This window comes from Gopherus flavomarginatus, chromosome 2, assembly GCF_025201925.1.
Source record: "Gopherus flavomarginatus isolate rGopFla2 chromosome 2, rGopFla2.mat.asm, whole genome shotgun sequence".
In the NCBI taxonomy this organism is placed as follows: Eukaryota; Metazoa; Chordata; order Testudines; family Testudinidae; genus Gopherus; species Gopherus flavomarginatus.
The window spans coordinates 299,031,332-299,055,099 of NC_066618.1; the positions used below are offsets into that span (position 1 = coordinate 299,031,332).

Here is a 23,768-nt window from a genome sequence, read left to right on the forward strand (position 1 = left end):
ACCGCTGCTCATTCGGTTTTTGGTTTTTTTGGTCACAGTACATTAAGACCTTAAAGAATAACCCTGGCTGGTTCTGCTAAAAAGAGGGTACAGTATCTTTGTTAAGAACATGGTAGACCTTTCACAATTTGAAAAAAAAAAAAATTTCAAAGCCCAATGTCTGAAACATATCCCAAATTCAACATAATGAACGAGATGCATTTTGAAAACATACTCACTCTTCAGATATTTTCACTGAACTACAGCTCCATAATTTGGCGGCTGCAGAATTCACTGCAAAATTCACCTCTGGCTCCAGATATGCGTTCGTTTTATTTAATAAATAAATAAATAAATAAATAAATAAATAAATATTTTTCTACCCCTTACGGTTATGAAGAGAACCTTAAAGACAGGAGCCAAATACAAACAAATACAGTGTTGTCCTCCTGAGTAGACATACAATCTGAAACAGCTCAGAGAAGTATCAATTGCTCCATTTGCCCCTAGGTGTAAAAAACTGAAACCTAAAGATGGCAGTTTAAATATCAGCATTGCTAACTGTTAGGGCTGTCAATTAATCACCGTTAACTCACACGATTAACTAAAAAACCCTAATTGCAATTAAGCACAGTTTTCATCACACTGTTAAACCGAATACCAATTTAAATGTATTAAATATTTTTGGATGTTTTTCTACATTTTCAAATATATTGATTTCAATTACAATACAGAATACAAAGGTTTCAGAGTAGCTGCCGTCTTAGTCTGTATCTGTAAAAAGTTTAGTCTCTAAGGTGCCACAAATACTCCTGTTCTTTTTACAGAATACAAAGTGTACAGTGCTCATTTTATTTTTTTTATTACAAATATTGGCACTGTAAAAATGATAAAAGAAATAGCATTTTTCAATCCACCTCATACAACCACTGTAATACAATCTTTTTCCTGAAAGTGTAAGTTACAAATGTAGGTTTTTTTGTTATATAACTGCACTCAAACAAAACTATGTAAAACTTGAGCTATTTTATTTTATATATAATATATAAATTCTACATTTGTAAGTTCAACTTTCATGATAAAGAGATTGCACTACAGTACTTGTATGAGGTGAATTGAAAAATACTACACCTCTACCTCGATATAATGCTGCCCTCGGGAGCCAAAAAATTTTACCACGCTATAGATGAAACTGTGTTATATCGAACTTGCTTTGATCCGCTGGAGTACGCAGCCCAGCCCCACCCCTCCGGAGCACTGCTTTACTGTGTTATATCAGGTCGCGTTATATCGGGATAGAGGTGTATTTCTTTTGTTTTTTTACAGTGCAAATATTTAATCAAAAAATAAGAAGTGAGCACTATACACTTTGTAATCTGTGTTGTAATTAAAATCAATATATTTGAAAATGTAGAAAACATCCAAAAAAATTTAAATAAATGGTATTCTATTATTAACAGTGCGATTAATCATGGTTAGTTTTTTAATCGCTTGACAGCCCTACTAACTAACTATTTCCCTACTGATAGCTGGACATTTCTGCTAAAATTGTTATGCTCACGTCAGACCCAAGACACCACTCATTTTGGGGAAAGTCATTCAGTTGTATGAGCGGTTTAAGGAAGAGGAGTACTTACTTATTTCATGTTTCACAATATGTTTGTACTGATCGATAATCGGACTTCAAACTTTACAGAGTCCTAACTGAGGAACAGTCAGAGTTTGGAAAATATTCTAAGATTATGAAGTGATTACAAGAAGTTTTGCGACTGCAGTTAAGCAATTATTTAAATGACATAAAAGCCTATTGCAAACATTTTGTACTATATTGTGCCATAGGTTGTATTCTCTCTATTTATTCATGGCTACATTTAACAGTTATGGAACTGTACAGCTCTACCAAGCTGGAGTAAGTTTGCTCCAACAGCCTTTTTCCTGTCAAACAAGGAAATTAAAACTTGCATGGAGGCAACATTAAGGTTGCAAATATAAATACTAAAGCCAGAAAAAGAGAGTTGTGGGTTAACAAAAGTTACGTGTGCAACCTGGGTATTCTAGTAGGCGATTAAACAGTGCTGTGCAATTGAACAAGTTAATGTTCACTTCCTGTTTCACATTTGCAAAGCTGATGGATTAACAGTTTTGTATTTAATGTTAAAATGATATATTTTTAAGAGGGGAAATGTGCCCCCTCAATGTATGTATCTGGGAAAATGGGCACAGGAGTGCAGCAGGTAGGCCTGGAACAGTCCCTCTGCTGGCCCATGGTTCTGTCAAGTGGGCATTCTGCAGTGTTACAAAGATCAGGAACAGGAAGACTGACGGACAGACAGGGACAGTCCAGGTTTTCAGGGACGCATAGTCAAGTATGTTTATTCCTATGTACAATCAAGTGTTTTTCCCTCTTACTTTTGATTAAAAGATTGCATTGGATTTTGTCTTGGCAAAAACAAACTGTAATGGATTCTATTAAGGATGAGAATTCAAATGCAAAAAAGGTAGACATTCAAAGATTAAGGTTCCCACAGCATCACTGACTTGGGATAGTCAGTGATGCTGTGGGAAAAAAAGGATAAACAGACACAAATCAGATATTAGGAATGGCAATATACAAAAACCTGTAGGAGAACACTTCAACCTCCCTGGCCATCCTACAGCAAAAAAACTTCAGGACCAGACTTCAAAGAGAAACTGCTGAGCTTCAGTTCATCTGCAAATTTGACACCATCAGCTCAGGATTAAACAAAGACTGTGAATGGCTTGCCAACTACAAAACCAGTTTCTCCTCCCTTGGTTTTCACACCTCAACTGCTAGAACAGGGCCTCATCCTCCCTGATTGAACTACATGCATCTGACGAAGTGGGTATTCACCCACGAAAGCTCATGCTCCAAAACGTCTGTTAGTCTATAAGGTGCCACAGGATTCTTTGCTGCTTTCACTTGACCATGTTATCTGTAACATTTACAAACGTGGATATCTTCTGTCTGGGAACCTTAGTTTTCAGTTCCTGATTTCAATGGGGTTAAATGTTTAGCTTTAACAGGACATTAAATTAAGAGTGCTAAGAGCAGCACAGCAGTCTGCCTAATAAAATCCCACAAGGAAGAAATCTCAGCCTGCCTAGAGAAGCCTCAAGTAGGCATGTAAAAATTCACAGGAGTTTTCCCTAGTTATGAAGGGAGGAATGTAGAATCCAGTCCTGTAGCTTTACCAAGGTCTCAACCATCTGACCCTTTCCAGTTAACAGATATTTGAAGTAGAATAAACTTTTGTAATTAAGAGTTTAAAAAGATAACCCTTCGCACCAAGCTGAATAAGACATCCCTCTGTTACAAAATGCAGGGACAGTGCAGAACTTTCTTTCTAGCCTCAAGCAGCTGCAGAATCGAAATGCAATGGCAACAGAATGAAAATGCATACATGGCAGAATACACAGAAACTTAGATCTTCCTTTTCCAAACAGCACTGTGGATCTCACAACAAATGACCCACTCAGTATTACTCTGAGAAGTACATACATAATACAGGAATCTACCCTGCCTGTCTTCAATGTAATACAAACTGCCTGCTTACGAATAGTTATCACTACACTAACTTGAATACGGAACGAGTGAAAAGTTATGATGAAGGGGAATTAGCTGGACAAGGCCTAGACAGCAGTTACACGATATGCATTTTGCTGCCAGATATTATTCTGAGATACCTAATAATTCATTAAAAATTGAGGGGGGGGATGAATTATGGGAATGGATTGGAAAGTGTCAAAAATTCTGTTTCTGTAAACACACTTCAAATCAGATAAAGGAGCACCAACTAGTGGAGAAGAAAGGAAATTGGGATAGTTTAAAATCCAGAACTTTAGATTCACTTTATATGAGCCTAGCCCAACCCAGAGTGAAGAAAGTTTGATCACACTAGTGTAGGGAGCTGACCCAAACCCCACCCCCCAATTGTAAACAGAACACATCCACTTTTTTTTTTTTTTGGGTGGGAGTGGAGAAAGGATATCCACTTCCCCAGTGGATCACTATCTAATTAATCAACAGCACGTTCGGTCTTATAAGCAGGTTTATAAACAGATGTCATTGAACTCAATGTGCACGCTTTTTCCTACAGTTTCCAAGAAGGCAGACCCAACCCATTTAGGGGTAAACTCTCATGCACATTAACAGCCAGGTGGTCTTCCTAATTTACTACTGTGTTGGAGCACATGCTCTGGAAGATCTGGTCATGTTCTTGGCCTGCAAGAACAGAGTCAGGCTTACACACACAAGAGCAGCCTATTCCAGCTGTATAGGATTACCTACAACAACACAACACTATTACCTGGATACCTCAAACATTTCTAAAATGCATCCTCATCCTACCTCAAAAGAGGGTGTTAAGTAATCCCATTTTACAGATGAGGAATGCACGTACAGAGAGGTTAAGTGACTTGCCTAAGTCTGAGGGAGAGCAGGGAATAGAACCCAGAACTTTTAGGTCCCAGTCCAATGCCTTAACCACAAACAATGATTTTATGGTTACAGTATAGACCGAGACTCTGGGTTCAATTCCCTGCTCTGTCAGGTTTCCTGTGTCCCCTCGGGCAAGACGCTTCACCTCCATGCCTCAGTTTCCCATCTGTAAAACTGAGAAAACTCCAACACCTTTGTCTTGACTATTTAAACAAAGTTGTTCAGGGCTGGGATTGCATCATACTGTATGTCTGTAGACTGTTCAGCCCATAGTAGTCCTGATTTCATTCGGCCCTTTAGACACCACTGTAATACAAATAATAAAGCCCCTTCCATGGTCTCTTTGGGAAACAGGGTTTGCAAAAGAGCAGAGTGTATTTGAAGACACTAGCGGTCTCTGTATACAGTCTTCCACATTGGCACAGCAAGTGCACCAAAGCCTCCATTACTCTCTGGACTTCCAATATACTTTATAGTCACATCACAAAATAAATCAAAAATCCTTTGATTTCACACACAATATTGATGATTCAGTGCAGTCCAGCTGTAAGGCTGTTCTTTGTGTACACATTAAAGCAGGGGTCAGCAACCTTTCAGAAGTGATGTGCCGATCTTCATTCATTCGCTCTAATTTAAGGTTTCGCGTGCCGGTAATATATTTTAATGTTTTTAGAAGGTCTCTTTCTGTAAGTCTATAATATATAACTAAACTATGTTGAATGTAAAGTCAATAAGGCTTTTTAAATGTTTAAGAAGCTTCATTTAAAATTAAATTAAAATGCAGAGTCCCTCAGACCAGTGGCCAGGACCCAAGCAGTGTGAGTGCCACTGAAAATTAGCTCGCGTGCCGTCTTTGGCACTCATGCCATAGGTTGCCTACCCCTGCATTAAAGGTACATAAGGAAGTGTTAGTATCAAACAGATGGGCTGAAATGAGTGATTAGAAAAGCAGATGTGTCCATGCAAAGCAGAATGAAAGGTATGTGCAAATAAATGTTTCTGGCATCTTTTTTTTTTTTTAAACACAACTCTTTTTGGGAGATGCAAACCACTACCTCAGATTCCATCCACTGCACGGTATTTCGATATTTCTAGATACTGACTGTCAAACTGCAGTATTGCTATTTGCAATAGATCCATGAAATGCAACCAGGAAAGAGCTAGAAAAATGAATTTCTTCCATCTTCCCATCTCTACCCAGAGCCAGAGAACAGTTCTCTGGATCTTCAGGTTATCAAGCTGAAGTTCCCATACTTGGACTGTTTCCCACCACCAAAATCCTGGATACTGAGCACAAAAACCAACAGGCCTCCAAAGTCATTCTACAAATTTAGTGTAAACCAGTTTGTTTTGTGAGGTATGAGAACAAAATCCACGTTATCAGGCTATAAAGCAACGTAACACACTTATGCTATTCCGTACAGATACTTTTGGTGCTTGTATTGTTACTGTCCATAATTTATAATGATCCTTTAGAAACCAAAAGCTAGGGAATTTGACATTTCAGACCTGTCGCTCTTCCCGCATGTCTAAGAACGGAGGCCAACCGCTCTTACTGCCTAGCTGTGCACCAGTACAGATGATGTTAGCAATTATTTATTATGTTGCACTACAGATGCACATGGTGCTTTACAAGAAAAATTAAGATTGCAGCGTCTGCCACAAAGAGCTAACAAAGTTAATATAAGACAAGATCAACAAGAGATCATGAACAAGGAGGGACAGAGAGGTCATTAATAATATGCATGTGCTTGGGTAAGCAGTGCAGATATCTTGAGGATGACACAATGGTTGTGGGTTTCCTATGTTATTATGAAGCCACCTTAACAGCTACTTAGTTAAGCCTGCAATGAGTTTTCCCACTTCAAGCACTTTCCCACATTTAACTGCAAATTCAAGCATGATAATTAATCGAGATCAATCTGGTGTCCTAAATGTATTTCATACTCTTTAGAGTCTCCACTACACAATTCTGAGATTTAAAATCCATCCCTTTGGGAATCCTCCCAGAGATTAACTGCATTTGAAAGCACTTTCTGCCTACTCACTTTTGTTGAGACAACAGGGAGTCTGGTGGTAGGTACCTTGAAGACTGGCAGATTTATTTGGGCGTGGGTTTTCGTGGGTAGAAAACCCGCTTCTTAAGATGCCTAGAGCGTAAGGTCCCTAGAATCTCTCACTCTCAAAAACCACAACCATGTTGAAATATCAACACAGGACCTGAGACTACAGAAAGCCCCAGCATATGAGAAAGTCAATATACAAACAAGTTATTTGGCTTCTTTGCCACAGAGACCACACAACACTATCTTCCTAGAAGACTTTTGTTCTGATGCTGCCCTGGCTTCACTAGCTCTCCTGCCCTGACTCCCACACCTCTGAGGCTACAGTGCTTGGCTGCCCCAACCCTAGATGCCTCTACACCCTCCCATCCAAGCCTCAATTAGATAAAACAGCCTTCTGTAACAGGACTCCCATTCCAGCACAAGTAAAGTTCATCAGGCTGAGGTTGCCCTCCGGGAAACCAGGGGACATTCACCAAACAGAGAACCTGCCTTCAGAACAGAGTTGCAAGCTCCATTTGTCAGGCAAATTTGGATTCAAGATTCCCCCTCCTCTCCCTGCCCACTCTCACCAGGCCCTCATTCTTATTACAAGCTGGGGGCATGGAGGGAAAGAAAAAAGGATTTACAATCAACGTTGAGCCTGATCTCCATTAGGAAGCAGCTTCAAAGTCCACTCCACTTTCTTTTACTATCTGAAAAGCTTTCAAAGCTTGCCTTTGATTGTTGGCTGAACTCTCCATAGTCCAGGATGTTTAGACTGTATTCAAGTCTTCCATCTTAGATTTAAAGATTTATATTGAAAAACCAAGCAGATTATGGAAGATTATAAATTTGCAGGTTATTTCAATGCAGATTTCCCAGCTTGCCCATGCTGTTAGCAACTGCAGCATCACAAGAAAAGCAGTCAGCAGCAGCTCTTCAATCAATGGTCAAACAATTTACTCCCAGCACTACCCTCCTGAGCAGGTTTTTAAAACATCAGTTGTTGCCCCTCTCCACTTCCAAAATTCAGAACCTGCTTTCAGGACCAATTTAGAAAGCAAATCTAATCCTTTTCTCTTGTTTTTTCTCCCAGTTTGCCTGCTGTCCTTGCATCAAATTCCAAGCGAAGAATTCTGTGCTGAGCAGCTTTACTCCTGCAAGTGATCTCAGTTATTCTAACACAGAACTATACAGCTGAACTTGACACAACAAAAACAGCAGGCCCAATGAGAGGACCAAGGGAAAAGCAGTTCCATTCATTCCTGTTAACCTTCCCAAGATATTTTGGTCACTAATCATCTTGTAACAGGCATATTTTGCATTCCAAGTCAATAGCTAGGTTCCTTCCTCAGGAGGAATTACTGGGTCATCAGTACACAATGCCAGACACCTAATAGTTCTAATTTTGTTAAGCATCTTCCATCTGCGGATCCCAGTGTTTTACAAATATTGATTTGTCCTCACAACCTTCCTGTGAGTAGCTGACACTATCACCTCCATTTTACAGATGAGAAAACAGGAGGCATATCTTGGATTAGAACCTGGTCACTATCCCTCCTCCCTGCGATAAGTCAGCACAACACCTCTTAATACGGGATCTAAATTCCGTTCTGAACAATCACCATGATTAAAACAGCCAGCTTTGTGACAAACTGATTACGTAGCAGCAGCAAAAAATGCTCCATCAGGGGATAGTAGCAATCTATTATAGTAGTGTTCAGAGTTAAAACTAGTAGCCAAGCTGAGTACCCTAGAAACAGTAGATGGAAGATGCCATTTCTTTGCACATACCCTAACTGAAAGCCAACAGGAAAGAGAAGGTGGTAGTTCAGTGTACTCCAGCATACAAACATGCCCCTGCTGACAGATGCATGCTGTCCCTATGCCACTCAGCAGGGGTATTTTAACTATGGTTAAATTGGTTACATTAGTTAAAAGATCATTGGAACCAACTCAAACATTCCACTGGGAGAAAAGTAAGAAATGCATAGCTCTTTGAAGGCACCACTGAATTTTAGCCCCAGTGCAATTTGCCTGTAATTTTAAAGCCATTGTGCCAAGGTAAGCAGTTACACAGCATGCATTTCTGGTAACAGAAGGTGTTCTTGATGAAACGGAGCTAGTCTGGTGGTACACAGCACTGCACACCTTGTCAATCTCCTCTAACTTAAAATAAGAAGCCACACAATCTATGGAATCAGTCATAGTGGAGGAGATCTGTGAGATGCGCCATAGCTAAAAATGGACTGCAGGTAGCCAGCTGGTGAGAGAGCTTGGGTACTCACTCCGGCCAGCGATTTCTGGATATTCTCCCTGGCTCTGGCAATGTCGCGTAGGATCGTGCTGGCTCCGTTCTCCTGCAAACAGCGCAGAAAGAACCAAGATGTTTTGTAAAATGAGACACGAGAAATTGCTGTGGGCAGCTAAGAGGGGGAAGATTGGATTCTTTTAGCAATGATTAAGTGAGTATTGGAGGCAGCTTTTCAAGAAGCATCAGCTGGAGGCATGGAGTGCAATGACTGCAGCTTAGCGCACGTCCAGACTAACCCGCGGCATCGGCGGGTTAAAATCGATTGCTCGGGGATCGATATATCGCGTCTAGTCTGGACGCGATGTATCGATCCCCGAGCGTGCTTACATCGATTCCGGAACTCCATCAACCCGAACGGAGTTCCAGAATCGACACGGAGAGCCGCGGACATCGATGCCGCGCTGTCCAGACGGGTGAGTACCTCGATTTTAGAAATTCGACTTCAGCTACGTTATTCCCGTAGCTGAAGTTGCGTATCTAAAATCGATTTTAATACCTAGTCTGGACGTGGCCTTAGTATTGGTCACGTCATGCTAAGCCTCCAGAACAGTGTCCAGTTGCAGACCTTCTCCCCACTCTGGTCTCCTGACAGGCTGGCATAGCCATCCCTCAGGCAGGTTATCAGGTCACTTTAGTGGAGCTCTAGCTAGGCAGCTAATTTCCTTGGAAGACTATGTGTGAATTTCATGCTGGTGAGAAGTGGCAAGAGTCCGGCAGACTAAAATCTTCTATTCAAAGAGTGGGTGTGGTCCAGGCTGTGGCAGCACTAGCTTTTCCACATTTATGTGCCACATCCCCAAACAGGAGGGTCCACCTCCTGGGGCGAGAGTTCAGTTTCCAGGGTCCAGGTACTCCTTGGCTCTCTGAGACTAACAACAAGAGCACCAATTATAGCTGTAGTTTCTGCGACACGGACTCCTGTCCACTGGAAACTGGACTGAGCACCAAAACTCATTTCACACTGGACACCAATCAGCCCCAAATAATCCCACACTAGCATGGCACTTCCAAATTTGATGCAAATTAAAAAAAAAAGTTTACTGAAGTCTCCTAAACCTTACTAGGAAGGGAGTGTTGTAACAAACTCTAAGTTTCAGTCAATTGGGTTTCAGGCCACTTCTGGCAGGTAAAATTATCTTCTTCACTGAAAGTTCTGTATGTCATGTGATATTCTAATTATTCCCCTTTTTACTACACAGAACACAGCTGTGCTTTAGAATCTGCTTTAATGTTTTACTTACAACTTCCAAGTTTTGTAGACCTACTGTAGGAACATCTGCCCTTCGAATAAATGCTGTACAGAGCTTTGTGCTACCGCTATGGTAGCATAGCCAGCAGAAATTCAGCAGAACATGACTAGAAGCTACTAAAGCATCGACCTTGGTTTAAAAGCTTGGCCCTGCCACTTGCAAAACAGCCATTTAAGATTTCAAGCCACTTTCTATGGAATTAAATGCATATGCAGTTAACCATTCTTTACATTTTAGGATGGGAGCATCACTGCTCCCTACAATCTTACTCCAGTTGTGGGGGTGCAGATACCTCAGGAATGGAAGTATGAGCCACCCTGAGAACTTTATGCTGGACCTGAAGTTTGTTTTCCCTGATCTTCCCCCACCATAGCCACCACTGCTCTGGTGCAGACAAGTAATATCTACAGCATTCCCTGCAGCCTCCTGGGGAAGCCAGAAAGGAAATGTGGGTCACAATCTCTCTGGAGTGTTAGCACCACTATGCTCCCGTCATGGACTCTGTCTCCAGGATGTGCCTGGCAAAAAAGGCAGCTTGGACACTCCTGAACACTGGCTCCCTGGAAAAACAGGAAATTGCTAGATATTGTAATGGTTCACATAGGTCAGTCCTTAGCATAACTTCCCACCCTTCCATATTACCTCAACATTTGTTCTCATATCTTGTGAATGGGATATAAAATTGCTCGCTCATAGGTCACAGACCCTATTTGTGGCCCTGCACAAATAGGGTCTGTGACCTATGAGTACAGGGCACAAGTAACCTGAAGGATTAAGAAAAGACCAATTGTTGTAAACTATAACCCAGGTTTTCCCCCACTTCTATTTCACCCCATCCACACAGTTGAACCTCTTCTTGTACACAGGCAAATCAGCTTCAGATACACCCTATTATTTTAAACTACAGCCTGTGGAACACTGGAGGGGTTTCAAGCAATTATTTGTGGTCCACAGAACAAAACATTTTGAAAACCAAACAGGGAATCTGGTGACAGGACCTGAGTCTCCAAGAAAGGATCTCTTACAAATTGGTCTCCAGAATAGGAGAATTACTAACAGACCTTCACAAATACATACAGGTAGGAAGGGTCATTCTTTCACCTGCTATCAGTGCTGGGAGCTCCTTAGACTCTAGCACTCTGCAAAAACTACTTCCTTACTAATTGAGGATATGCATTACCTGTTGGCATGAAGGACTGGCAACTGGCCCGTTCATCTGTTCATAGTACCTCTTCTCAGCATCGTCATACTTGAATTTATCAAACCAGATCTTCTCATGCATAAGGAAATCAGCTGCCATTTTTCTGCAAATAGGAAGAGACAATATGAGCATCTAGGCATATTTAAGGTTAGCTGCTTGTATCAGGTTCATCAGCAATAGCACTTATTTCCCTCCTCCCTCCCCCACAGAAATGCATTGGAGCTTTCTGCCCTTTATTGTCCTTCCCCTCTGGTGAAAAGCTTTAAGTAAATGGGATCTTATTAAGAAAGCAGGGCATTCTAATCATCCATCCACCTGTCTGCCTGATCTGACCTGCATTTAGCAACACAGCAGAAAGCAGGGGCTGTACATGTTGGACAGCCTGCACCTTCCCCTGTATAAATGCCAGCTCCAAGATATATAGATCAAAATGTCAGACACTAAAAAATCCACACAAGTCAATTAATACAATGGTTTAAAAAAAAGACAGAATCACAGCTGTTTTCGCTCATGTACACTTTTTTTTTTAAATATGCTTAATCAACCTTAGTAACTAATAGACTAAACTCCTTACCATAGCTTTTAGCACAACACAGAGTGGAGGACACGGTGTTTTAGTCACATTACAACTATGTTAGGAAGCAGTGTTCAAACAGTAATGGGGAGCAAGCTGAGCACACAGTTCTATTGCATACTATCAAAGATTTCAGTCCTGCCCACATCTGAATCAGAACTGCGCTACTCCAAGCAACCATCTTTACCTTTGGGGGAATTCTGCACCACTGCGCAATGCAGAATTCTGCAGAAATTAACACTATGCACACAGAATTTCTATTCGACCACAGAAATGAGCTGCAGCGCTGCTAGTCACCACTAGGGACCACTGGACTCTGCAGAGCCCAGCTTGCACATAGAAGACACTACTGGGGGAGGGAGCTAGAGGGTTCCTGGCAGCTGCAGGTCCCAGCATGCTCTGAGGGAAGGAGAGGGTGGCGCACAGGAAACTCCATGCAAGCCTGAGATCAAGCATCAGGCTGTTTCTCCCTTTGGATCCCTGAGTTTAGGCAGGGGAGGGGGATGGGTGTCTGGGCAAGGGGGGGAGGGGCCCACAGCTGAGATTATGGATGTCTGCCTCCCCCCGCCCCCCAAAAACTGGGTTCTGGGTGTGTGTGGTGGGGGAAGGGGGCAGAGAAACAGGAACTGGGCTGTCACAGAGATTTCTTTAACTCTCTACTCCTGGGGGAATTTTTGTGAGTGTCCATATTGTTATAAATATGCTTGCTAACAGGTATTTTGATACAAATTACCAAAATAATTGAAATTGGCCTGATTATGTATAGAGTTATTTTGACAAATAAAATCTGTAGAATTTTAAAATAAAGTGCACAGAATTTTTTCATTTTTTGGCACAGAATGCCCCCAGGAGTAGATTATCTTACATGGTTAATCTAATGCAGTTCAGACTCTCTAGATGGGCAAGGCATCACTGAGTGTGCTGCAGAACGAGATTACCCAGTCCTCCTGGATAACTCCATAATAGTATGTGGCATGACAGACAAAACAAAAACAAAAACAAAACGGAGGTACTAGAAGAGTGTCTCCTTTCAAATCAAGAACACAAAAAGTATTTCAGAAGATGGCATATGGAGGGGTGGAAGATGGACCTGCACCAGTGTATTTTCAGAAAACCCTGTAGTCATTTAGAAATTAAACTGCTACACCGTTGGGGAGAGATCCTTTGCATGTGCTCTGTGTTAGTTAGAAATCACAAGATTCCAACCCATGTGGGGAGGATAAGGAGGATGTTCTAAAATGCACAGGGGTTCTAAAATGGCTATGAAAGTAGGCCAACCTACTACTTTGTATGTGGTAACAATGAATTCAGAGGCAAAGAGGCTAACTTAACATGGGCATGCAGCTAAACAGCTTCCAAAGGCTATTTAACTTCATGGTATATGAGGATGGGGCTATTACAAGATCCTAACATGGAGGACATACAGTTATTTCAAAGCAAGGGCACAGTACAGGAGCCTAGGACAAAAGGTCAGTTTGAGGGGGTAAGAAGAGACAAGAAAGGAGCACCTCAATGAAGTAACAGCAATTACAAGGCCCTGTTGTGGGAAGTGTAAGCAGGAACATAGCAACTAAGGAATATCAGCTTATGTAAAGGGCATTTAAAGATCTTTTAGGAAAAGTTTACACCTCTCAAACACTAAGGTGAGGACCATAACTTCAAGAATCAGCCTAGACTTTTGTAAGCCCTACAAATCCTCCAAACACACACCTCCAGATCTCAACACTGGTTAACTAAGTAATGCTTTCTACTGTAAGGTTGTAAAAACATCTCAGTATCAACACCAACCCATTCAGAAAGGCAGAGAAGGATCAAGAGAGACTGCTAAAAAAAACAACATCTCCAAAGTCTGTAACTCATTCCCAATGTTCACATCATTCCTACAAGAGACTGCCAGAAATGCTGTCCATATACACAAGGCTACATGCAGCCAGTTTACCACACACAATCCTAATTATGCACAGGCCATATCAAATCTCACACTCTACATTTTGTACTGACGCAATTGTCATTTCATGGGGAGAGTGTGGGGTACAGATTCTTCTTACTCCATCTGGCAACAGAGAATCCTATTCAAACTCAAGGGATCACAAGTGTCTCCTCAAAGAGAGGAGAAAGGAAGACCTATTTATTCTCTGTGCAATTTATTTATTGCTGGGCTACAAAACAGCACTTAAGTACTGGCTCTTAAACAAATCCACTGAAGAGCTACAGCTCAGAAGGTAATGTGGCCTCTGAACGGTAGAAAAGTGTTGGGTTCAGCAAGTAGAATGCAATTATGTAAAATCAAAATACAAACTGCATTGTTTCATGTACAGTGGAACAAAAATGCTGTTCTGTACTCACCCAAGACAGGCTGCTTCCAAATATTTCCAGCCTTTAAACAAAATTAGACTGTTTCAATTAGACTAATCGCAGGGCCAATAACTATGGATCTTTTCTACATTTCAAAAATGCATCTCCCTTCCCAGCTCCAATGTTTGTTCATTGGATTTGTTATAATCTAGTTCACCTTCCCTTACATGTCCCACCTTCCCTTAAACACCCGCTTTTAGACAAAATGATTTATCAGATTACCTTCCCTCAATTGTTCAGAGGAAGCACTGCGGTCTCCAGATTAAAACTTTGGGCCTATTTTACAAGAAAAATGGCATCTTTCATCCTGAAGGATCCCAAAGCTCCTCCAAAAACTGAACATATACAGTGACACAAAAAAAGCATCCATTTCTCAGGGGAAGCCAGTGGAAAACCTACATACAGCAACCTCTAGGGAAATTTTAGTCAAAGCCACCGGAACAAATTCCTTCTCTTGTGAAGAATGCAATGGGATCTTTAATACTCATGCACTGCAAACACAATACTCATTCTAAAGGTCTAGTCCCAAAAAAAGCTACTGCTAAACCTGGCCTAAAACTCAGTTTATGAATCTCAGAATGATGAGGGGCTAGCTAAGTGGTCAGTACCACCCCCAAAGCAATGCTTAGACAACACGGTCATCTCCTCCACCTTTCTGCTGGTAAAGCACTTTGGGATTAAAGGCTCTGTGCAAGAAATGGGCAGCCTGAGCACAGGACTGGGAATCAGAACTCCCAAATCAAGAGTTCTAACCACTCCTTTGACTTCAGTTCTCTGTGATCTCAAGCAAATTATCGAACTTGTCTGGCTCCAGCAATAAAATGACAATAACTTAACTACCGACCTCCTACGGGTGTTTGAGGATTAATTACAACTCATCAGTGTAACAGTGAGCTACCTTAAAAAAGGAGGGCCCTCTTCAAAAACCCTGCGGTAAAGTGAAGCCTGATTAAGGTTAAACAGGAACTTTGGCTCTATGACTGGAGGTTATATCTATAGCGCCAGTGTTGCGTTTGGCACTACAGACCCACAGGGAGCTTGCCTTCTACATATGCCAATTATTTCAGCTCAATCCTGAACCACCAATTTTCCAAGTTTGTGTGTTACCCCAGAATAAGCTTTTCCTACTTAGTTTCTGATGAGGGCACGCTTGCGGCACGAGAAGCAGGTTCAGATGGTTTTGCTAGTGAGAGTTCTGGAACCCTTGAATTATCTTGTCTGCTTGACATTTTCAAGGCCTCAGATGCATAGTATTGTGATTCAGCGCTGTCGTACGTGGGTTTACTAAGCCACAAATGCTCACTGTCCTTATGCAGGAAATACCAGGTAGGCGGAGGGTGCTCAGCAACTTTAGGAAGGGAAGGGTTAGTGGTGAACTCCACATGTTGGGAATTCATTCGTTTCCCGGGACTGCGGCCCTTCTTGTCCCTTTGGCTGCTCTTCAAGGCTTCTGGACGGCTTCGTTCTTGTGGTCTCACCTTCCCTGGAGGATGCCCATCAGTCATGTTCTCGTAGAAGCATTTCTCAGCATCATCATAAATAGGTTTCTCCAGCCACACTCCCGAAATCAATGCCTGCAAGCTCAATATCTGAGGCTTGCCATTTATTGTCTGGCATGCAGGACTGGGCAAACTGGTAACAAAAGAGGCACCAGAATGAACCACCACATCTGTTGACAGGCATGGTGTAGCAGGGGTTGCAGGAGTAGATAGAGCTGTTATATACCCTTCATCTGGAGTTCTTTGATCAACATCACCATAGTCACTGTTCCATCGTACCGATGGAAGATCTAGAAAGTGTGGATGAACAAAAGATTGAGACCTTTCAACAAACACCTTCTCTGCCTCATCAAAGTTGAACTTGTTGACCCAGACATCCTGGATGACATGGTGACAAGCAATCAGACTGGCATGGGTGCAGTGCAAGGCTGCTGGGTTCTTCCTTGGCTTATGAACATCTGGGACAGCTTCTTCTGACCAGGACACTAATGCTGGCTGCTCAGCAGCCAGTTCAGTCTCAGGGGCTTTCTGGGTCAGGTCATCTGCAAGTTTCTTTCTGAACATGTTTTCAGCATGATCAAAGAAAGGTTTGTCATACCACACGCCATCAGCTAATAAACCAGTCAGGACGAAATCTACCTTGGAGACTAAACTCTTGGTTTTTGGAGAGCGTTTCCTTTTCTTTTGCTTCTTCCCATTTCTCACTCTTTTCATGTCTTTCAATTCGCCCTCGACAGGATCATCGTGGCAAACACTGTTCATTGCCTCCACCTCTTGGCACTCTTCAGTGGCTGAGGCTGCCAACATGGCTTCTCTTTCATAGTGGAGCCTCTCCGCTTCATCATACTGGTGCTTGTCCAACCAGACTTTTTCCAGTGGGTACGGGAGCTTCCTTGTCCTCATCTTCCAAAGAGTGGCAGCATTAAAAGATAAGCACAATAATGTAGTTGCAACATAACTAAACAAGCCAATGGCATACATTAGATTTGAGCCATTTCTTAAGCACTGCAAAGTTTATATAAAAACCCACCACTCAGTCATGATTAATATATTAAGAAATGATGCTTTGGGCATTTAATTCGCTTTCCATTTCATTGTTTACACATTTCAATGAGAAGGAATTAAGTTGTCCATATGTTTAATCCAAGTTCAAATGTGATCTATTTCTCTGTAAAGCACCTTTTTAATTAAGTTATCTACGTCCACGTTCACATTTGGTCTGGTTAGATCTGCATTAAGTCCTCAGAAACTAAAGCCACAGGGCTCTACATGTAGGTCACATTTTACACAGTAAGGCACACTTGTCAGTCATGTAGGCCAAACTTCAATCCTTTTCAAAGTTTTATGGTATAGTGGAGGGATTTTCCAAATCACCACCCGACAAGCACCACCAGTGTGCTAACTAGATAACCTTAAACCAGTATTTTTGGAAAACTTGCTTTTTTAAAAAAAGTTTCCCTACTCATGAAGATCTTTTTGTAGACACTGCCAATATAGGACATGCTGTATTGTACTTGACTGCTATACAACCAGCAGAGGAGCAAAGGAAACTATTCCCAGAACTGCACAAAGTTAGCTGAGATAGAGTAAGGTTGTGTGTTAGTAATGGGCTCCCGGCTTTCTTGGAAACCATGAATCTCTCAAATATATATTGAGCCAACAACTTTGACACTCACTGGATTTCAGTTAAAAATTAATTACTGCCAAATGAAAAGGCCAAGAGTTTTTAAGAGCCTGTCTCAGGGTTCATACATATTAACCTTCATTATATGTGACAAGCTTATTTTAAACACAGCAATTTTAGAAAGATCTGCCTATAACTTTAAGCTAGATTTTGTTAAATGCTATTGTTTCACATTTAAATCAACTGAAATATCCCATACAAAGGAAGTGGCATAAATGTTGCATTTGTTTGGCATGAAAGTCTTGTGCTTTAACTATTGTTTATAACCCACTATGAAGTCAGATTTAGCTTCCAGGATATCAAAATTATCAAACATGATATTGGAGAGATTTTCCTAACTGCAGGATTTACAGCAGTGCTCAGAAATCCAGGTAAAGGTTAGCTACCAAATTTCAAGATAGTAAATTAGTAAAAGAGTAAGTGTGTTGAATTATGCACAAATCCAATTTAAAATTAAGTAGCTGAAAAGTCAGTTCCCTCTTTGCTTACCTGCCAGTCTCAGTTTCAAGATTCTATTTCACTCTGCAATAGGTGATCAAATCAGAAACATTTAAAACTGAATATTTTCCAAAATTCCATTAGGTGCAGATGGTGATACCAACAGTTGGAAAAAATAAACCAGAATTCCTATTTCAGGACTCGGCAGACAAGTAAAGGGGAAACTATTTTCAAATTTAAGTGCCTTTGCCATTTTAAACTTATACTTATTATTTTGAGGATTTTTACATTGATATTAAAAAAATCTAACACCTAAATACAGTATTAAAATCACAATTTCTAAGGGGAACCTGTTTTATTTTTGCTTAAAAATAAAAACCAATACTTTTCATCTGGTAGAGAAGACAATGAACAACTCTTGTCCAACTGAAACGAACAATATATTTCTCTTGATTAAAATATCAAAACTGGAAATCCTTAAAGTCAGGCTGATTTCATAAAAAAATAGTTTAACTGGATGCTCTACCCTATGGACATTAATAAAACACATCTTACTACAGTAAGCCACCAGTTTCAAAGATATAGAGAATTAATCCTACTTATTACTTTCGAAGTCAAAGCGTCCCATTAAGTGGGTGGCAATGTGGGGATAAAGCAGCAACTCTATGATCTGGCCCTCAGGATAAGCCATGCTGTCACATCTTCCTTGGCATTGTGACCAAGCAGGCAATGATGACATCAGATTATAGGTCAAAGTCAGAACATATGCGAGTTGCATAAAAATGACTAAAATGTTAATCAGGTGCACATAGTACTCTAGAACGTAAAGATGACCATGTTACATGCTTTCATTGTAAAAGCATGGTAGCTCCACACTTATTTTAGCGCCAGATTTTTGATTTAGAAATATTTTACATGCTAACCTTTGTACTCAGAAAAAAGGAGCAGTCTCTACCCCACAAGACAAATATTGAATAGCAATACCTACTACAAGAAATCTTTTAAAGGAATGGGGTGTTTGACTATTTACACCAAGGAACTGTTTTGCACAGGAGCTTCCAGTGTATCTGCAGAAAAGTAGTAGCATCCTCCACAGAGGAAGAAATAATCTGAATTGTGGTTATTGGGCAGTAGGTGGAAAAGGAAAAGGGATGATGATACTGAAAAAGATTAGGACTGAAGAAGGAATAGGATTAGGACTTTTCACAACCAGTGATTGCTTAAAACAGGTGTTGTTCAAAATAAAACTACAATCTTGCAAGGGTTGTATAATTTTATTATACTGTTTACCTAGTTTTGACCATCTGAAGTGTACAAAATGTGAAAGTGCAGGGATAGTGCATGCTTAGATCAGCATTTGACTAAGATGGATAGGACAGTTATGTCTATAAACCTGAACTTTTAAGGCACTGACTGCAACAGCTCAATAAGGACACTGAAGTGGGAGCTTCGAGTATTGTGAATGCACAAGGTGTTTTAGATTAACGGGAGGTGGGTGCTCATTGGATTTGGGTTCTCTTAAATCATAACAAGAACAAAATATAGGATGGAAGTGAACAGATAAAGCCTTCCATTTAAAAAGTCACATATGATTGTATCAGGTGAATCTGCGGCAGGAAAGTGCTTGCTCTGCATCTAAAGGTCACCTTCTGGTTACAATTCTCAACTACTTCAGGGAAGAGGGGAATATAGTCTTGGCTTTTAATATTCTGCTATTACATGTTTAATATTTAGTCTGCATTACTACACACCTCTACCCCGATATAACGCAGTCCTCGGGAGACAAAAAATCTCACCGCATTATAAGTGAGACGTTATATCAAACTTGCTTTGGCCCTCCCCGTTCATTGTTCCCTGACTGCGCCCTCCAGAGACCCCCATCCCTAAACACCCCTATGACCTCACACCCTACTCAACGCCTCTGTCCCCTGACTGCTCCGATCCCTATCCATCCCTCCCCGCCCCAACAGGCACTCACCAGCGGCAGGAAGCGGAGCAGCCAGCCCCAGCCCACTCCACTCCGCCACCTCCGAGTGCATGGAGGTTGGGGAAAGGATGCCTCTCTGCACTCACCTGCAGCAGGAAGCGGAGCAGCTCAGCCCCAGGCAGCTCCACTCTGCCAGTTCCCAGCCGTGGCGCTCCACTTCCTGCCGGGCAGGTGAGTGCGGGACCTTTCCCCAGCCGCCCCCTCAGCGACACGGCTGGGGCAAGGAAAGTGGAGCAGGCTGGGGCTGCGTGGCTTCACTTCCCGCCAGAGGTGAGTGTTGAGAGGTTGGGGAAAGGACGCCCTCCATACTCATCTGTGGCGGGAAGCGGAGTGCTGTGGCTGGGAGCTGGCGGAGTGGAGCAGGCTGGGGCCAGGCTGCTCTGCTTCTGCCGCTGCTGGTGAGTGCGGGGGGGGGGGAGGGAAATCCCTTCCCTCAAGCCCCCTCTCCCAAGCAACACAGCTGGGGCTGGGCAAGGGAAGCAGAGCGGGCTGCTCCCGGCCCCCCGCTAATCCCCTGGGCCACTCTGGGACTGCGAGGCCACTAAAAGTGCCCTTCCACAGCTCCTGACCCCAGACCCTGAGGGCAGGGAGGGAGGAAGAGCCCCTGATCGCCGCCGAGACCCTCTGCCCCTTATCGAACCCCTTGGCCCTGGCCTGGCCCGGCACCCTTAGCACGCTGCTCAGAGCAGTGTGTCAGAGCTTCACTGCCTTGTATGGGAACCCACCTTATATTGGGTCACGTTATATCGAGGTAGAGGTGTATAATTTAAGTCAGACATAAGAAGGCAACTGCATAGCAGATAGAACGGGAGGTTACTTAATCCAGTGTAATGTAATTAGTGACAGTTTCTTGCAACTCCTCAAATGACCTCTTTGATTAATCAATGAATAGCAGTCATGGTGATGTGCATATAGGGGGTACATGTGCATTATGTATTTAATAAGGGTACTTAGGACACCATTATTATTGCAGGATTTGTGTGTTCTCGTGTAAAACCAGATATGAGATCTTCCTCTCCAAAGAGCTGAAACCAGAATGAATGGTAAATTCCTATAAGTATACTGTCATTTCTATTAGAAGACAGAAAACTTAAATTGACAGTGACCTGTTTATAACCAAGGTGAACAAAATCCTAGCACCAACACATGCAATCCAGTGATTTTCTTGAAAAAAAGAAAGCAGAAGTGACAAGATATTGACCTGTAAGTACTTACTTTTTTTAGTTCCTATGACAGCATTAAGAAATAAAGTTAGGAAAAGTGAGAAAGTTTTATTTCTAGAGATGCAGGACCAGTGAGAGCACAGTAAACGAGTTGTATAGCAGGTAGGATATTACTGGTATAAAACGTTTTAACTTTCAAAAGAAATTAGAAACAATACAGTTTACTGCAAAGTTGTGGCTGCTTAATACTAGTGAGTCTAGACTAACTAAATAGAACTATGTACATATACTTCTAAAACTTAACTGTATTTATTTTAAACTACTGTATCCAGCATTAAAAATACAATTAGATTGCATACACACTGGAGTTGTTACCTCAGTGTACTTGATAGGGATCAGGCTTGAGTAAACTACAAATGTTTTGAGTATCCAGAATAGCCTTTAGAGCTGTTAACTAGCTAGAGCTAACTGGCAGTGAACTCAATTTAAAAAAAAAGGACAAGCCTGTAGCAGAAGTTTGTTAAAAGATTATACAAGAATTTCTGGAAGAAGTCCAGTCCCAAGAATTTAACAGGTCTCCTTTTCAGTCAAGAGACAGAAAATATACATATTTTTATGTCTGTTAAACATGATGTTTTAAAAGTTAATTCCTTCAAACACCCAGCCTGAGGGCCACATGCAACCTGCTTAAGATATTTAGCAGCACGATCAACTTAGCAGAAATCAAGCTTTTATTTATTTTTTACATATAAAATGCTAGTGCAAAGAAAATCTTCCAAATGGGAACTGCATGCAGCCATTTAAGAGCCTACAAACATCCTGAAACAGCTCTGAGACATGGCCAGTTTCCTTTTACCTCAATGGAGTGTTAATTCTTAAACCCAATTATGGTTACAGCTGCATTACAGAGTTTACCACTACTGTAAGCTATCTAACTGCTCTAAGCCCACGAGAGAGAATTCTCCCATCAGCACAGTGCTGTCCACACTGCTGCTTATGTCGGTGTAATTTATGTGGTTTATTCACACCCCAGATGACATAAATTATGCCAATTATGCTGTAGAATAGATACAGCCTATGACATTTTAAAAAAATCAGATTTTTAAATAATATAAGTATACAATTGCCAATGTAATTTGCACAATTATACACATAGGACAGTTTCATATGCAAATACCTGATTTAACAAAAATACCACATCTATTTTAGGGAAAGTATTTTAACAAGTTAAAACCCTAGTGTAGACAAAACCATTATTGCTTTAATATGTGTCAGCTTCTGGAGGTAACCTCGAGTAGCCAAGGCAACTCAGAACAGCACTGGTAGGTGCTTTGTAACAACTCTGCCAAGGGCAATTCATTTCACTTTCATGAGCACTAAGCTTTACAACTAAAAAATAATCTTACTGTGCTTTATGAATAATCTCTGCAACAATTTCTATTTCTAAATACGTCAACAGTAGAAATCAGAGAAGCAAATAATCCTATTCTATACTTAAATGCAAAGTACAGTAACTTCTCATTTAACATTGTCCCGCTTAATGTTGTTTCAATGTTACGTCCCTGCTCAATTAGGAAACGTGCTTGTTTAAAGCTGTGCAAAGCTCCCTTATAACATCATTTGGCTGCCTGCTTGTAAGATTCTGTGGAAGAGCAGCAACTTTACAAGAGAGCATTGCCCAAGTTCCACTTCTCCTCCTCCTCCTCCCTCCCAGCGCTTCCCCCACTGCTACACAGCTGTTTGGTGGCACTTAGGACTTGCTGGGAGGGAGGGAGGGGGAGGAGCAGGGACACACCACATCTGCCAGCTGTCTGGCAGCAGGGAAGTGCTGGGAGGGAGGGGCAGGAGCAGGTCTGGAGTGGAGTGGGGACAGGAAGAGGCGGGCCTGGAGCATTCCTGGCAAAGTCCAAGCCTGTTCTTCTCCGGGGAAGCTGCCCGCCGCTGCAAAGATGCTTCCTAGTGTTCTTGCCTGCAGTGGGCTGTGCCTGTGTGGGATAAGCCAGGGGCACTTCCCAACCATAGTACAATGCAGTACTGTACAGTATATAATGCCTTTTCTCTGCCCCCCCCCCCCAAAATTTCCTTGGAACCTAACCCCCTGCATTTACATTAAATCTTATGGGAAAATTGGATTCATTTAACATTGTTTCACTTAAAGTTGCATTTTTCAGGAACATAACTACATTAAGTGAGGAGTTCCTGTACAATCACCTTATAAGCCTTTATCGTGCTCCCTAAATTGGATATGGTTATTAGGTTCTTATGCATTTAATTCATCGAAACTATTCTAGGAGCCACTAGTATTATGTACAAAATGTTTCTATGATCATAAAAATATGTGCGCAGACTAGACAAGAAAGTGCAACAATGTGTGCTCTTGCTGCGCAAGTTGGATACTGGCCTTTGTATTATCCATGCCACTGAAACGTAACAGGCAGCAACTTAAATGGTGGCACAAAGTGTACCAGCTATTTGCAAGACTCAAAACATCAAAAAGGCAATGGTATTTGTGTTGATTAATACATAGTTATCAACCTCCCTCACCCAATGTAAAGTTACACAGGACAATGCAGTGAAAACTTCCCATAACTAACATACAAGCAACGTTAACCATCTAAAAGCCCTCTAAGTTTCAACAATTTCTAATTGAAAATGAATAGTTGTTCAGCTTCCTTTTCCGTTTCTGCTTATTATCACTTCTTGGCTGTCACAAACTAAAATAAGGCTGTCACATTGGATTTCCAATGAAACAGGGGAATGTGTAGTTAAAAATGTGATGAAAACATTTATATCAATATTTCATGAAACCCAAAATAAGAT

General features: G+C 41.5%; 1 protein-coding gene across 6 annotated transcripts in view; it reads right to left on the minus strand.

Annotated features, from left to right (window-relative positions):
- EEF1D (eukaryotic translation elongation factor 1 delta) overlaps positions 1 to 23,768 on the minus strand; it is a 420,646-nt gene that overhangs the window by 9,398 nt on the left and 387,480 nt on the right. For 3 of the 6 annotated variants that reach the window (XM_050940812.1, XM_050940809.1, XM_050940806.1), the window contains 2 exons: positions 11,228 to 11,351; positions 8,772 to 8,843 (listed from right to left, as the gene is read on the minus strand). In XM_050940812.1, the coding sequence (XP_050796769.1) occupies positions 8,772 to 8,843; positions 11,228 to 11,347 (192 nt within the window). In that variant the 5' untranslated portion in view covers positions 11,348 to 11,351. Of the gene's footprint in view, positions 1 to 8,771; positions 8,844 to 11,227; positions 11,353 to 23,768 lie in introns of those variants that run through there. The other 3 variants (XM_050940808.1, XM_050940807.1, XM_050940811.1) reach the window with 2 other exon arrangements.